Below are 14,128 nucleotides of genomic sequence, written 5' to 3'. Positions count from 1 at the left end.
GATATTTAGAAGGATGTTCTTTCTTCCTGATGGTTTCAGTTTTTTCAGTAGTTTTTCATGATCTTTTTTGATCGAGTTGAAGAAGTTTTCTGAAAGTCTTAAAAGATGTAAGTGAAATGACAGATGGTGAAGGAATGATTTCCTCTCCATGTTGAACCATGTATAAGTATTTTTTCCCCAATGTTTTGGCTTTTGTGTGTGTGACTGAGATTTGTTTGTAACTGGTTAGGCGTGTTTTGAAACAGGAATGGGCCAAGGTGTTCCCACGGTCGGGCTGGTGCTGGAAGGAGGCCCCAGTGTGATCCTGATGGTGTGGGAGTATGTGAGGGCCAGCCCAGCTGTGCCGGTGGTGGTCTACGAGGGCACTGGCAGAGCTGCAGATATCCTGGCCTTTGCCCACAAGCACACGGGGGACACGGGGTGAGTAGTGGCACCATGCTCCTCCTCCCTGGCCTGCCATGCTGCGGCAAACCCTGTCTCAAACTACTGGGATCATTTCTAATGCTTCTGGTAACGATGCCCCTCTGGTCTTTTGCCAGCTTTAACTTCTGTGGTAAGAGAATGGAGTTTCTTTCTCCCCTGCCTCAGACTAGTGCTGAGATGATTATTCTGCCAAATTTGCTATGGTTTCTTTTAAGAGAGAAAACTGCATGTAGCTACTCTGAGTTATGAAATTTCTCACCTTTGGTGAGACACACTCATGGACTACCCCCAGAGTATCTGCTATTGTTTCAGCTCAGCCGTGTCTCTAGCTATCAATATTCTGTCAGTGGGCTTGGATTTGGATTGTACAAAACTTTTGAGACTAGAGCTGGGGTTCACTGCTGTAGAAGCCTTAGGCTGGAGTAGAAGGACGACTAAGTTTCTTCATCTTTGGTTTTGGGTTGCTCAGTGGTAGCCCAGATTTGTCACCTTTGTGGAGGTGTCTGTGTCACCACCAGTCCAGTCTCAGCTGCAGACTCTATTGAACCTGCCCTAATGAAAATTCTGCATCCAAACTGGACATAAAAATATATGCTTGCATAGCAAATTATTATTATATTTAAAAGTTTTTCAAAGTCAAAGACCTTTTTAAATAAAAAATTGAATTTTAAAGAGGTGCCCTGTGTTCACTCCCATTTAAGAAAATGAACTATTTAATAAACTTCATATCCTAATTGTTTACTTATTGTCTTTCATGAATATACTTTTGGATATGTGGTACTTTCCCCTAGTGTGTTTGAGAATTTTTTTCTTCACTTGCTTTTCCCCCTATATTTATGATATTTTAAAAAAATTCCTTCCATTAAAAAAAAAGACAATGTGAATGGAAAGGTTAACAGAAAGACAAAAATGAGGAAAAATGGGAGAGACATGAAGTCATATGAGTAAATGGTAAGGAATTTCATTTTATGTCTATTTTTCTTTCTTTATTGAAAGAAATAAAAATCACTTTCAGTAATTTTTAGCTCTATGTTCACAGAAAATCCTTTGAAAATTGTTAATTTACTCATGTGTTGTATTTTCAACAGTAAATATGTATGTCAGAACAAATGTGTATGTGAATAATAATTTATATTATGAGATAACTTTTCTTTGTGTTGAATGACAGATTAAGTCAACAGGGAAGTAGAAGACAAATAAATTTCCCCTAAGTTTCAGCTTTCCTGAAGAGCCATTTGGGTGGGTAAGAAATATCTAAAATAGAATTGTCATTGATTATATGTCTGTTTTCCAGGGATCTGTGCCCTCAGGTGAAGGAGGAGATCTTAATGATGATTCAGAACATATTTAGATTGGAACAGAAGAAGTCCAGTCATCTATTTCATGTTTTGATGGAATGTATGAAACACAGAGAGTCTGTGAGTAGGGCTCATGTGCTGAGTTTAGGAGGTCTTAATTTCCTGTTACCCTTTTTGCTCTTTCTCTGGTGGGCTGGCATAGGCACAGGTGTTATATCTAAGATAAAGATAACACAATTGTGTCTCTGCCAATTTCCATATTGAATAGCTCTACAGAGCTTGTTTAGTTAACTTATCAAGTTTCAGTTTCAAACATTGTTAATAAAATGAGAGCCTTTCTGATTTTAATAGAAGACCAAATATCTTTGTTTTCACAAGAAAGATCAAGTAATTCCTAAATTTTTCTTCTCCACTAGAGTCTTATTTACAATTTAGATAGGTTTCCTTCCATTCTCCTTCTCACAAGAGAATTGGGCTAGAATTTGTCTCTGAAACACTGCTGGTAACTGGAAATCCCCTCCCTCCCTCCCTCCAGTTGCTGGCCATGCACTTGAGTAAACCATATTGGCTGCCACCAGTCACCATCTTATTTTCCATGTGACTTAGCATAGTTTCCAGGAGCATCTGCTCCATGTTTGTGCTGAAATTGATAGGCCTGTAGTTCCCTAGGTCTTTCTTTTTAGCCTTTTAAAAAACGGTAGTTTTGTTTCCCTTTTTCCAGTTATTTTGCCTCTGTCACAACATTTCAAATATGATGGAGTTCCCAGTATTTAAAGAAATAATGATAATTGGACTAATAATCACTAAAATGGATACTACCCAGTACATTTTTAGTATTTTTTGTATTACTTTATTCGAGTGTCTGTTTTCTAGTTGAGAACTGAGTGAATATCAGCAATGTTACATTTGTACATTTCTCAGGTTTAGAGGTTAATCAAAAGGAAAAAAACTCATGTAGACTCTTGCAGTAGGTTTATTCCAATTTTCCTGGGGTGCCATTGTATTAAAAACCAAAATGGTGCACTTTCTGTCTGAAGCAAAGGAAAATTGTGTCTGGACCCTTGCCATTGTTTGTGTTGAAATGTGTATGATTTAATCTACCACAGCCCATACAAAGGAGAAATAACTACAGACTTCTCTGCCTCACCTCAAACAGTGTACTTCTGCAATTCTAACAGATAACCATATTTGATGCCGAGTCAGAAGACGAGCAGGACATTGATTTGGCAATTCTGACGGCACTCTTGAAAGGTATTGAAAAATACTACCTGTTTTTATCTGGCATGCAGGCTCACTGAATTATCTTTACAAAGTAAGGGAGTAACTTAAATATGTGGAAACTGATAAATCCTTGCTGCCTCCTAGGTACGAATATATCTGCTTCAGATCAGCTAGATTTGGCATTGGCCTGGAACCAGCTAGATATTGCCAAGAAACACATACTTGTTTATGGACAACACTGGAAGGTACTATTACCTGCTCTTTCATATCTTTACACTTTTTTTTGGTGACTAATTTTTCATGATTTGCATCTGTCAAGCTTTAATTAATAGTTTGAAGACTGGACTCAGTCTTGTGTAGTCTGCTTCAATATTGGAGGAGCATTACCCTTAAAATAGTGAAGTATTCAACTATGCAGTGGTCAGATCGCATTTGTTTTTTCAGAGAAGAGATGATATCCTAAGGTTGGTTTTGCTGTGAGCTTTTCCAAGTAGTTTCAGTTTCATTCTGGGTATGTATTTTTCAAGCCTGTGTTGGCAGTCAGTGGTGCTTAGGGATATGTCATTGTAGCTTAGAATACTCTTTTCTCCAAAGATATAAACCCCAAAAGGGTGTTGCATCTGTTTTCCTAGCTCTGGACAGAAAAACAGAAATCCCAGAGTAAATCACCAGGTAAAAAAAAAAGTAATGTCATTATTTTAGATACAGTTTCTTAGGAATAGCTGCAATGAGAGGGTTATGATCTGGTTATAAGAGATATCTCTACTCAATTTAAGGTGTAGAAGCGACCATACTCAATAGTAGAGATTTTTTAACAGTGAATGTGAGGTATGAGAAGGGGGACAGAGAAAGAGAGTGAGAGAGAGGGGTTAAACAAAAGATACCACCACAGGGATTCCTGCACTGTCCTGTTGGTTATTCTTCACCCTGGTCTTCAGAGGTGAGGTGCCTGAGCTGTCCTTCTGGAGGCCCCACTTTTACACAGTCTAAGTACCAGATACTCACAAGATGTGCTGCTCCCATATGGGAAATCCCATTCCCATAACTTGAGTTGGCACGCAGATAAGCACTTGCTTCCTTTCTCACAGTTTGCCACAGTGGGAATTTTTGTCCAGATGCTAACCAAACCTTTACCTCCCTTAGGCATGGAATTAACTCTTTCCTGCTGTGCCATCTGTGCTTATCTCAGGTTCTGTTGTGGTGGCTTACCTTATCAGGACCGTGTTTTGGGACAACTAAGTGCATTTTTAGGTCCTTACAGAAGGCAAGCCAGGATTCAGACTTGCATGTGTGTGAAAGAACATACAGTAGCAATTAAATTAATTAATTAAATTTAAATTATGGTTTTCAAATTTTCATATGTAGCCCAGTGCTTAAATATAACCCGCCATAAATGAGGTTTTTTTGTACATAAGAAGATTTTTATAGGTGACAAATATAAAACTCTATGCGCCTCAACACATTTTTCCCATTTGTTATGTGAATTAATATTTTCTTCAAGAAATAAAATGCTCCGGGAAGTACTTCCCAGAAGTACTCTTTCATTCCCTGCCAAGAATTACAAGGTTGATTTTTTTTCAGTCCCCAGTGTGTTTTCTTCTTTAAAATGAAAATTTTGAAAAATGGGCAGTTGTGTACATTTGAGTGGCCATAGCTGGTTGTTTGCTGCAACAAGAGACCTGATTTTTTTAATCACCAGACCGTATTTTTTTGTGGTGCATAAGGCTGAATATATGGAGGACTATGCCTGGGATGTCTACAATTGAAAATCCATGAATTAAAGACAGGATATTGGAAAAAATTTATTAATGAGAAGTGTTATCAACTGTTGGAACAGGCTCCTCAGGGATGTGTTGAGTAATCAACCACAGAACTACTTAAAAGACATAGATGTGGCATTAAGGATAGGGTTTTAGTGGTGGATTTGTCAGTGTTAGCTTTGCTGATTGACTTGATGATCTAAAGATCTTTTCCCAACTAAGTTATTCTATGATTCTGTGCTGGGGGGAAATAATAACATTTTTCTGATTCCTACCTCTTCAACACAGAAGGGCTTAGGGACTGATTGAGCAGTTCAGCCTCATTACTCTTGGCTTTTCCAAGGTGAATATCAATTTGGTTTTTCCATATTTTTAACAATACTTCCTGCTCTTCTGTGTACTTGAATATTCAGATGTAAAAGTCATCTTTCGGGATAGGTAGATCAGCACTCAATAGTCTCATTTAGATATTTAGGGAAAAATTATTATTTTACATATTGTTCTATATTAACTAAAGGATAAATCTTAATAGCCTGTATGCCTTTTAAAAATGTTTCTACCTTATATCTGGTTTATATTAATGATGGCAGAAGATAGGTCCACTAGAACTTTCTTCTACCTGTCACTGCCAAAATTCTGATTTCTCTCTACAAAGTAACTACCTTGCTTCCAGTTATTCTGCTGTGTTTTTTCATGTTGTTATTATTGCACTTCTGTTATATTTGCCCTTACGAAGTCCTAACTCTATTGATATGCCATACTTTGACAACTTGGTTTTTTAACAATTTGCATATTTCATATCTACTGTCTATGTTTCTGATGTCAGAGGGGCCGATTTCAACTGTACTTCAGTTCTCTCTAAACTCTTAGGTGAATAACACAGGGTCCTGACAATTTGCCACTACCACTTCATGGATGGTTTCTATAATCTTTTCTGCTGATACTTCAGTTTGACACAGTTCCTCAGATTTTTCTGCCATAAAGAACAGCTTTGATAGGTGACTTTCCCAGCCTGTTTGGTAAGCAGTAGGACAACAAATTAGTTTGCTGTGTCTACGATAGCCTTAAGTGTTTCTTTTATACCTGGTCATCCTCTGTCCTTACAGGTCCACTGGCAGTCCCCCTACTCCCACTCCTCTGCTTCCGATATGTTTGAAAAAAGCCGATGTATCTGTTTATATCTATTTCAGTACAAAGTTTAGCACTATTTTAAATGAAAAGCCATTGTGTTCTCCCATTCATGTAAGATTTAAAGACCTCACAATAAACAAGCCTCACATCTCTTACTTCTTCTCCAAGCAAAAATTGGGATGACATATATACCTGAATGCTTTTCCTTTTTAGGCAGGGAAAACCCCCAAAATTTTTCCTGCACTGAAAAGAAAAAAAAAAAAAAAAAAGAAAGAAAACATACAAGAATGGTTTTAAAGCTTGCCTTTAACTTAGTTGCTTTCTTGATTAAAGTGAAGCAACCCTCTGACTGTCAGGTACTGCCAGACCTGCAATTGTCAGGGTTCTCCAGTTTCTGCTAAGTTATTGTGGTTGTGTGTTCAAATTTTGAGTTACATATTTAGGGGCAGTTTTTTGGTGATTGTCTGGCTGTGTTTGTGATTCTGTGTGGCTGTGTTTCTGTTTAAGTGTCAACTCTACCTCAAATGCCAAAGAATACCATTCTAATAGTCATCAATGGGCTGCTGACCTCTTCAGACACACTGCCAGCTCAAGGACTGTTAGAAGAAATTTAATGCAAGAATGGCCAGTCATTCTCAAATATTTCTGGAAAAAACCCAATAAGGGTTTTTTCAGGATCAGTGGAAAAGTTTTCTTTTTATGTGCAAGAATTCAGTAACATTTATTAGTCATCTTTTAAAATAATGTCTGTCAAACCTCAATACAGACATTGAATGTAGTATTTTCAAGTTAGCACTAGCACCTGCCCAGTTAGTGCTCCAGCCTCCTCATTCTGCTCATCCCATGGCATATCCTGTGCATATGTGTTCTGTAGAAAAACTTTATATGGATTTCTACAAACCTCATATGTCTAACTCCTTTGCCATTTTGCATGTATAAGCCCTGCTGAGTTCTGTTCAAATGCCATGAGTAGAGTACTTCCACCATTTGGACACTGCTTGTAGGTAGATCTCTGCTTCATGTTTCCTCTGAGGGAGTTTATTCTAACACACATTCTCTCTCATATTTGAAAGAAAGTTTGCATTAAAGAACTTGCAGTTCTAGAGAGACTTCTCTAGGGCACTTTGAAATAGCTTTTGTCATGTGTCAAAAAAAAAAAGAAAAAGGCTTCCCTCCATGCCCTGCATTATCCTATTTTATCTTCTGAACTGAATTACAGAGTAGAGAATGTATTATCAGAGTCTGGTCGTGAAGCAACATTTGTAGAAGGCTCTAGAGATGTTGGGTTTATGGAAACTGTTTTCCTTCCCCTCTATTGGCATTTTATACAGATGTTTCCTCCAGCATTTTTTCTTTTGTTCTTGCGCTTTAAATATACATAGAGACAAGTCACTGTGGCGGAGAGATTACTAGCTCTAGGAATGTTTTATTTATTTCCAAAAGTAATTTTCTAATATTTTCCTTCAACTCTGTCCACTTGGAGGTTGGTGCCTTGGAACAGGCAATGCTGGATGCTTTAGTCATGGATCGTGTGGATTTTGTTAAACTGTTAATAGAACACGGAGTAAACATGCACCGTTTTCTTACTATATCTCGTTTGGAAGAACTCTACAATACAGTGAGTATTTGAAATCCCAGTGTACCACTTTAGATATGAAAGCCTGGAAACAATGCTGTTTTACTTAAGGGGTGTGATGATTAGGCCATGTTTTTATGAAGGCCTTTTGGGGAAAAAAAAAAAGGAAAATTAATGGGTTTGGTTATTTTTGATTGTAATGCAGGGGTTTGAGAATGGTGTACCAGGTTGTTGTTTTTGACTCACTGTCACTAGCTTGAGTACTCATTGGAAGCTGGTAAGAAATATGTTCAGATTTTTATCTGATATGTAATACATGCTTACCTTGCTGAAAGTGATATGTTGTTTAGACCAAAGCTATATCAGCTTCTTTCTAGAATAAGTCAAGATTTAAGATAGTGGAGGTGTTGCTGATTGGTTTTGAAGTTTTTTTGAAAAGATTTGGGGCTAGAGTGGGGAGAGTTTGAATCACAGTAGTTTATTTTGTAGATTTTTTAAAGCTGCTGTATTAATTATGTTATGTTATGTTGTGTTATGTTTCTTATATATATTATATGTATTGATTTTCTAGTGTAGAGTGACATGTTTGTTTACTGTCTTTTCTATTCACACCACAGAAACAAGGACCATCAAATCTGCTTTTACACCATCTAGTTCGAGATGTGAAACAGGTAATAGACATAGGGAAGGCTGAGGACAAAAATGCTAGATTAATACTTCAGTGTCCACAGGCAAGCTGCTATTAGATAATACAGGGGAATTTTGGTAATAGAAGTGACGGTTTCATTACTGCAGTGCTATATCTGCTAAATGGTTTAATCTTAATTCCACTGACCCCTAAGCAATTAACCAATATACTGCTGCTGAGGCTCCCAAGGTCCTGTACCTTAATTTCAAAGCCTAGTAGTTCATCCAGATCAGATTCTCTCACGTTACTAAATTGACATTTTGAAGTGATATTACAAAAGGATTAGTGAATTAATGCAGTGCTTATGCTCCTTGCTTTAAGGTTTTCTATTTTTTTCCCCCAAAGTTAAGGTCTTTCCTTGTTAGAGCAGTAATGAAAAGATATTGTGACATGAGATAATATTTGGATGTTCTGCATTGCCTTGGAGAACAGAAGGTGGCAGTGGATGACTACTGCATGGAGCACTGGTTCCATTAGTGATTTAGTAGCAGCCTTGTTATTTAGATAGATTTCTGCTGTTGTTCCTCACAGCACTGCTTAGCCAGAAAGGGATGAGCTGTTCTTTATGCATCTAGACTTCAGCACAGGAGATTCCTAGATCCAAGTCTAGACTAATTGGCTAATTCTTTCCAGGGTGTGATTGCTAAGATGAAATAGCAAGTGTGACTATTTGCAGATTTCTGTTGCGTTTTTGGTGTCGTTTTGCTACTTGGGTCATTTTCATGTCAATCCCATTTATGATTCATTAGATAGATGTAGGGTATCCTGGTCTCCCAAACAAAGTGTTTTCTGTGCTTTTCCATACTGATAAACATAATCAAGATCTATTTTATGTTATAAATCTGGATTCTATAGGTTGAAAGGTCTAAATCTTGAAAAAACATTGAGCTTCTCCAGGCTGAGAAAATTTTCTTCTTCACTGAAGTGATTGATACTATCACATCTCTAAAATTCATACATATATATACATATATATATATATATATATATATATATATATATATATATATATATACATTCAGGACACTGGAAAAACGCAGTGTGTGATCTATCAAGAAGCTTTTGGCACCTGACATACAGTAATGGAATTAATGTAAAAAATATCTGCACAGTTTCAAAACTAAATTTGGGATCTGCAAACAGATCTAATTGCTGAAAAGTCTTATTTACCTGAGCTTCTCTAAGTTCACAAAAGTGTTCTGTGAATGGGTTGTGCAGTTGCAGTCTGATTAAACATGGTGACACTGTAGTTGGGGCAGTCAACAGAGTGATGTGACCCTGGATTTTAGAATACAGAATATTTTCTGTTACTGTGAACAGCTTTGATGCTGCTGCAATTGAATGAAGATACATGCAGTCTGCTCTGATAATGTAAAAGATAGGGATTAGTGCAGAGAGAAGTATCTACAAGTTTAGGTATTCAAAAATGCTTGCCTAACTTTCAGTGACCTGGGACTGAGTGGCCTTAGCTGACTGTCCTGAGGTTTGCTACTGAAGTATATTGAAAAAACACCCTCAGCCCAATGAAGAAAAAGACTTTTCACAGTCTGAAAGGCTTACACTGCCAGGAATGCATAACATCTCTGATTCCATTTATATACAGGCTCATTTTTCAAAAAGTTGCAGTTGAGGTTTTACCAATAAGTTTTAAAATCTGCTTGGAAGTGAATTTATTCTTCAGAGAATTTGTCACAAACCTTGGGTCTTGGAAGGAAAGTGGAGGTAAGATGGGCACTGGTGCTTTAAGCAGAAGAGGTGAGATACTCAGAAGGTAGAGCTAGTACATGTACTTCTGTTGTCCTAGTTGTCAAGACAGTCTTGAGCCTCAACAGGGTATTTCCAGTCTCTAGGAATTATTACTCTGCTTCAGCTTAAAAACAGGCTTCAGCTACTTCTTCAATTTTAGTTAATCAAAGTGCTTGATCGTGCCATGCTCATTTTCTCTTGTGAGAAGGTTTTTATCTGTACGTCTGCTGTTGGTCCGTGTCCTGAAGAACTGTTACCCTCACTGTTGGATGCAGCTGATCTTGTGAACATTGCAAAATATGCAATGTGGGTACAGTGAACTGCAGGAATCACATTTTCCCCTCTTTTCTAGAAGAGTTCCATATGCGTAATGAATGTGTACGCTTTCTTGACACATTTATCCAGACATTCCCTTACAATAGGAGAGCTATAACATGGTTGAATGTTGCACATAACAGCATAATGAAATGTTTGTGTTATTTGGTGTTTCAGAATAGCCTTTCTTTGGATTACAAGATATCACTGATTGACATTGGACTGGTGATAGAATACCTCCTTGGTGAAGCTTATCAGAGCAGCTACACAAGGAAGCATTTCCGAATTCTCTACAATGATGTCTACAGAAAACATAAGGTAGCTTCTTCCAAAACACTGGTTACCAAGAAAAGCCAAAATGTGACACCTGAAAATAGCTCATGTTGTCATCCTGATTTGTCTGAGGAGTATCATGTAAATATGTGCCATGCTTGTCTGTTTGAGAACTGTAGAGAGGTTGCAAATAAAAGAGAGAAATCCCCAAGAGTATTGGTGGTTGTTAAATTATTTATTTGTTCAGTAAATTTACCTTTGTGTCTAGTATCTGGGTTGTATTTTGTCTATCAATAAGGTATGACAAGACTTTGCCAACTACCATTGTCTTTTTTGAAACAGTTACATATCTACTTCTTGCAGCTTGAACCACCTCATGGAAATACTAAATTCCACGTGTCTTGAAGTAGATTTAGGGCAGATTTAACCCTGTTGGTTTCCCAAAATCAGTAGGTTAAAAGCAGCTAAACTTCTCAATAAATTAGTTGAAAGTCATTCCCAACATTGCAGGAGGTACAGGTTTACTGCATAAAAATGACCCCCAGTTTTTGAAGTAAAACTGGACATTTAAGTACTTCCATACGTTAAAAAACAAATAAAAAAACCCTCCCATCCCCATGAAATCTTTCCATGACTAAGAGAAAAACCTCATCATTATCAGGGAAAATGAGAAGAAGTAATGGAACCTGTAACTTGGAATGACTAGAAACAGGGAGACAGAGCTTTCTGTGTGTCACTAGTTTTTAGCATAACGCTTTAAAAAGATGTGAGCAGTTCTAACACTTTTTGTTCCTTCCTAATGAAATATGACCTTAACAGTGATAGGTGAAACCATATAATCATATCATTAGAAATTGTTGGGAAGAGCATTAGGGATTCAGCTGTTAACATCCTTCCCTCTTAGCCAACACTGAACAAAATTTGCCGAGATGCTGGATGAGCTATCCTCCAAAGGAAATTATCAGCAGAAAGTTCAGAGAGTTCTGTCTTTCAAACAGCTTATGGCACATTTTATAAAGGTTGGCACTCAGAAGAGCATCCAGACTGGGCGATTCCATCTGTCGAAACCCTGCTTGTTGCATTTTGTGGACGCTATGATTGGAAAATCATTATTTTGAATTCAGAGACTCAGAAAAATATTTATTTGTTAACTGAAATGTGGAACAGGCCATTTTTTTCCTTGATGGTATAAGTTTCAGTGGTAGTTATGGTGATTTTTGACTCACTGGTTTTTGAATAACATCAATTTCTACATGCACTATTTTAGTCAGCAAGTACCAGAAAAGTTTATTTCTAATTTGTATTTATCTTCTTATGTTTTATGGTTTGCTTTTGGATCTAGAGAGTGGTCTCCAGTTTGCCTCAAAGCCTGTCTCATGCCTTTCATCAGAGTAATCAGATGGATAGTGGAATGGGATCCACTGAAAGTACTTTGCATTCTCAGTTCTTCAGGACTGCACAGCCTTACAAATACAAGGTAATATAATTGCTTATTCTAGACTTTGCTTAGGAAATATCAGGCTGTTAATAATTTTATTGACAAATTTTAGACATGGTGGTCAGGCTCTTAGTTTTTATAATTCTACTTAAATTGCAGTGGAAACAATGCTTTACTGCTCACAAAGTACAAATCTTGCCATTTTATTGGTGAAACCAAGCTCAGACTCTATGATAATTTTTAACTTCCATCCTTTAGTTGCTAAGGGCTTTAATTCACTGACATGTAGTATCACCAAATATCTGAGTATCAAGCATGTGTGAAAATTCTTCTGAATTTGGAAGAAACATAGGAGTTTTCTGACTTTCCTAATATTTTCCCATGATTGGCTTATTGAGGTGTTATAATAAGACTGTTAAGAAGAAGAACATTCAGAGAAAGAATGATAGAGGAACAAAGATGTGCTTTAATATTAGCTTTAATATCTATCTGTCTGTCTATCTATCTATCTATCTGACAAAACATTAAAGTGAAATGGACTTAAATGGCTGTGTTGGAATTAGTCAGAGCCAAAAAGAACCCATGATAGCACTGAGACTTCCTCGCTTAAGTCAGTAAGACACTTTTTCCTGTACTATTCACCAAGAAATACCCAGACGTGAAAGTATAGCAAGTGTGGCAGAGAAAATAATCTTTAAGGATCTAAGGTGTTCAATTCAGTCTACTGTGTACTTTTTCTTCTATCATGACACATATAAAAGAGAGAGTAAAAGCATGGGGAATCATGGTGTTTGGAGAGTGCCCAACACTATGGAAAGGGAAGTTATGAAAGGCATGGATGCAGAGCAAGGTGTATTTTTCCTTCATTAAGGTTAGCAGCTTCTTAGCATTGGTAATCTGAACATAGTCCTAGCTGTGGTTTATGACTTAAATGTATATAGCTATCAAATAATTTGCTACTTGCAATTCAGATTTGCGTGCAGTTTTATTTTCATGAATCTGAACCTCAACCATTCACTGGGATTTTCTTTGTGGGTTTTTTTCCCCTTCTTTTGTTTTTTTACAAATTTATAGGAAAGATCCAGCCCTTTCCCAAAGTATAAGAAGAAATTAAAAGAGGATATAAACTACACAGAGAATTATGAGTCAACTGGCTTCATCTATCCGTATAATGACCTCCTGGTTTGGGCAGTATTAATGAAAAGACAGAAGATGGCTATGTTCTTCTGGCAGCATGGAGAGGAAGCCATGGTCAAAGCTGTTGTTGCTTGTAAACTCTACAGAGCAATGGCACATGAAGCTAAACAGAGCAACATGGTGGATGACACTTCAGAAGAACTCAAGAAGTATTCAAAGTATGAGTTCTGCCTTCATTTCAGTTAAAGTTCTCTGGTGCTGAGAATTGTTAGAGACTGCCCTAATCCACTAAGAGTTAGTAAAGTTAGTGATGCTGAGGATTATGGAGTATAAAAAAAGTTCTTTCAGATACTCACTATTGATATTATATAATGGATCTATGTACAGGAGTGTAATGTTGAGAGTTAAAGGAAAACTATTTGCATATTACCTGAATGCATATTTGAAAATATAGGTGAGTAATGTATAGTTCATTATCTGCTAAATGGTCAGGTGAAAGGCTGAAATATCCTTTACAGCTTTTCTTCCAGTTCAATTTTTTAAAAAGCCATATAGCACATAGGTCTGCCCTGTTCAAATTTATAGCAAGTAGTCATGAGCAAACCAAAATCAGTGCTTAAATCCTGCTCTGTGTAAGACTAAGTGGAAAGTGAGATAACTGATTGAATTAAAAGGGAAGTGGACCAAAATTTTTCTTTGAGTTTGTAATTTCCATTTAGTGTTTTCTGGTAGTTTTTCTGGTTAGAAATGTATTATCTGCTTTGTAGATTTCATGCTTAAGATTCAATAGAAACTTAAGGTACAATAAAACATACTTTGTTCTTTTGTATGCAGCTCCAAATCTTAATTTGAAGGAGGGTATGTGCCTTCCATTAAGAGTCTTTGCAGAAGTGTTTTAAAGTCAGTCCAAAAAGAAGAGACTTTTGCAACTGGCTGCAATGTTTGCCCACAGTGGTGGTGAATCTGTTGGTTGAAGCAAATACAGAAAACTTTGTACAGTTCATTTTGATCACTGAGTGAGATTAAGAAAAAAACAAATGAAAAATGACAAAACAGGATGGCCCTAAATGTTATGATTAGGACTAAACAGTTAGGTTTACATCCCAAATTGTTTTTCATTAG

At 36.9% G+C, this 14,128-nt stretch overlaps 1 protein-coding gene across 1 annotated transcript in view; it reads left to right on the top strand.

Moving 5' to 3' along the window:
• The window catches only part of TRPM6 (transient receptor potential cation channel subfamily M member 6), a 90,904-nt gene that overhangs the window by 26,795 nt on the left and 49,981 nt on the right, over positions 1 to 14,128 (top strand). The window contains exons 8-16 of the mRNA XM_074533042.1: positions 246 to 420; positions 1,718 to 1,841; positions 2,900 to 2,972; positions 3,087 to 3,187; positions 7,317 to 7,451; positions 8,027 to 8,080; positions 10,336 to 10,476; positions 11,774 to 11,908; positions 12,944 to 13,224. Of these exons, the coding sequence (XP_074389143.1) occupies positions 246 to 420; positions 1,718 to 1,841; positions 2,900 to 2,972; positions 3,087 to 3,187; positions 7,317 to 7,451; positions 8,027 to 8,080; positions 10,336 to 10,476; positions 11,774 to 11,908; positions 12,944 to 13,224 (1,219 nt within the window). The remainder of the gene's footprint in view (positions 1 to 245; positions 421 to 1,717; positions 1,842 to 2,899; positions 2,973 to 3,086; positions 3,188 to 7,316; positions 7,452 to 8,026; positions 8,081 to 10,335; positions 10,477 to 11,773; positions 11,909 to 12,943; positions 13,225 to 14,128) is intronic.

The sequence above is a fragment of the Zonotrichia albicollis genome, chromosome Z, assembly GCF_047830755.1.
Source record: "Zonotrichia albicollis isolate bZonAlb1 chromosome Z, bZonAlb1.hap1, whole genome shotgun sequence".
NCBI lineage: Eukaryota > Metazoa > Chordata > Aves > Passeriformes > Passerellidae > Zonotrichia > Zonotrichia albicollis.
The sequence above is the reverse complement of the archived record's forward strand: the minus strand, read 5'-3'. Positions and strand labels throughout refer to the sequence as shown.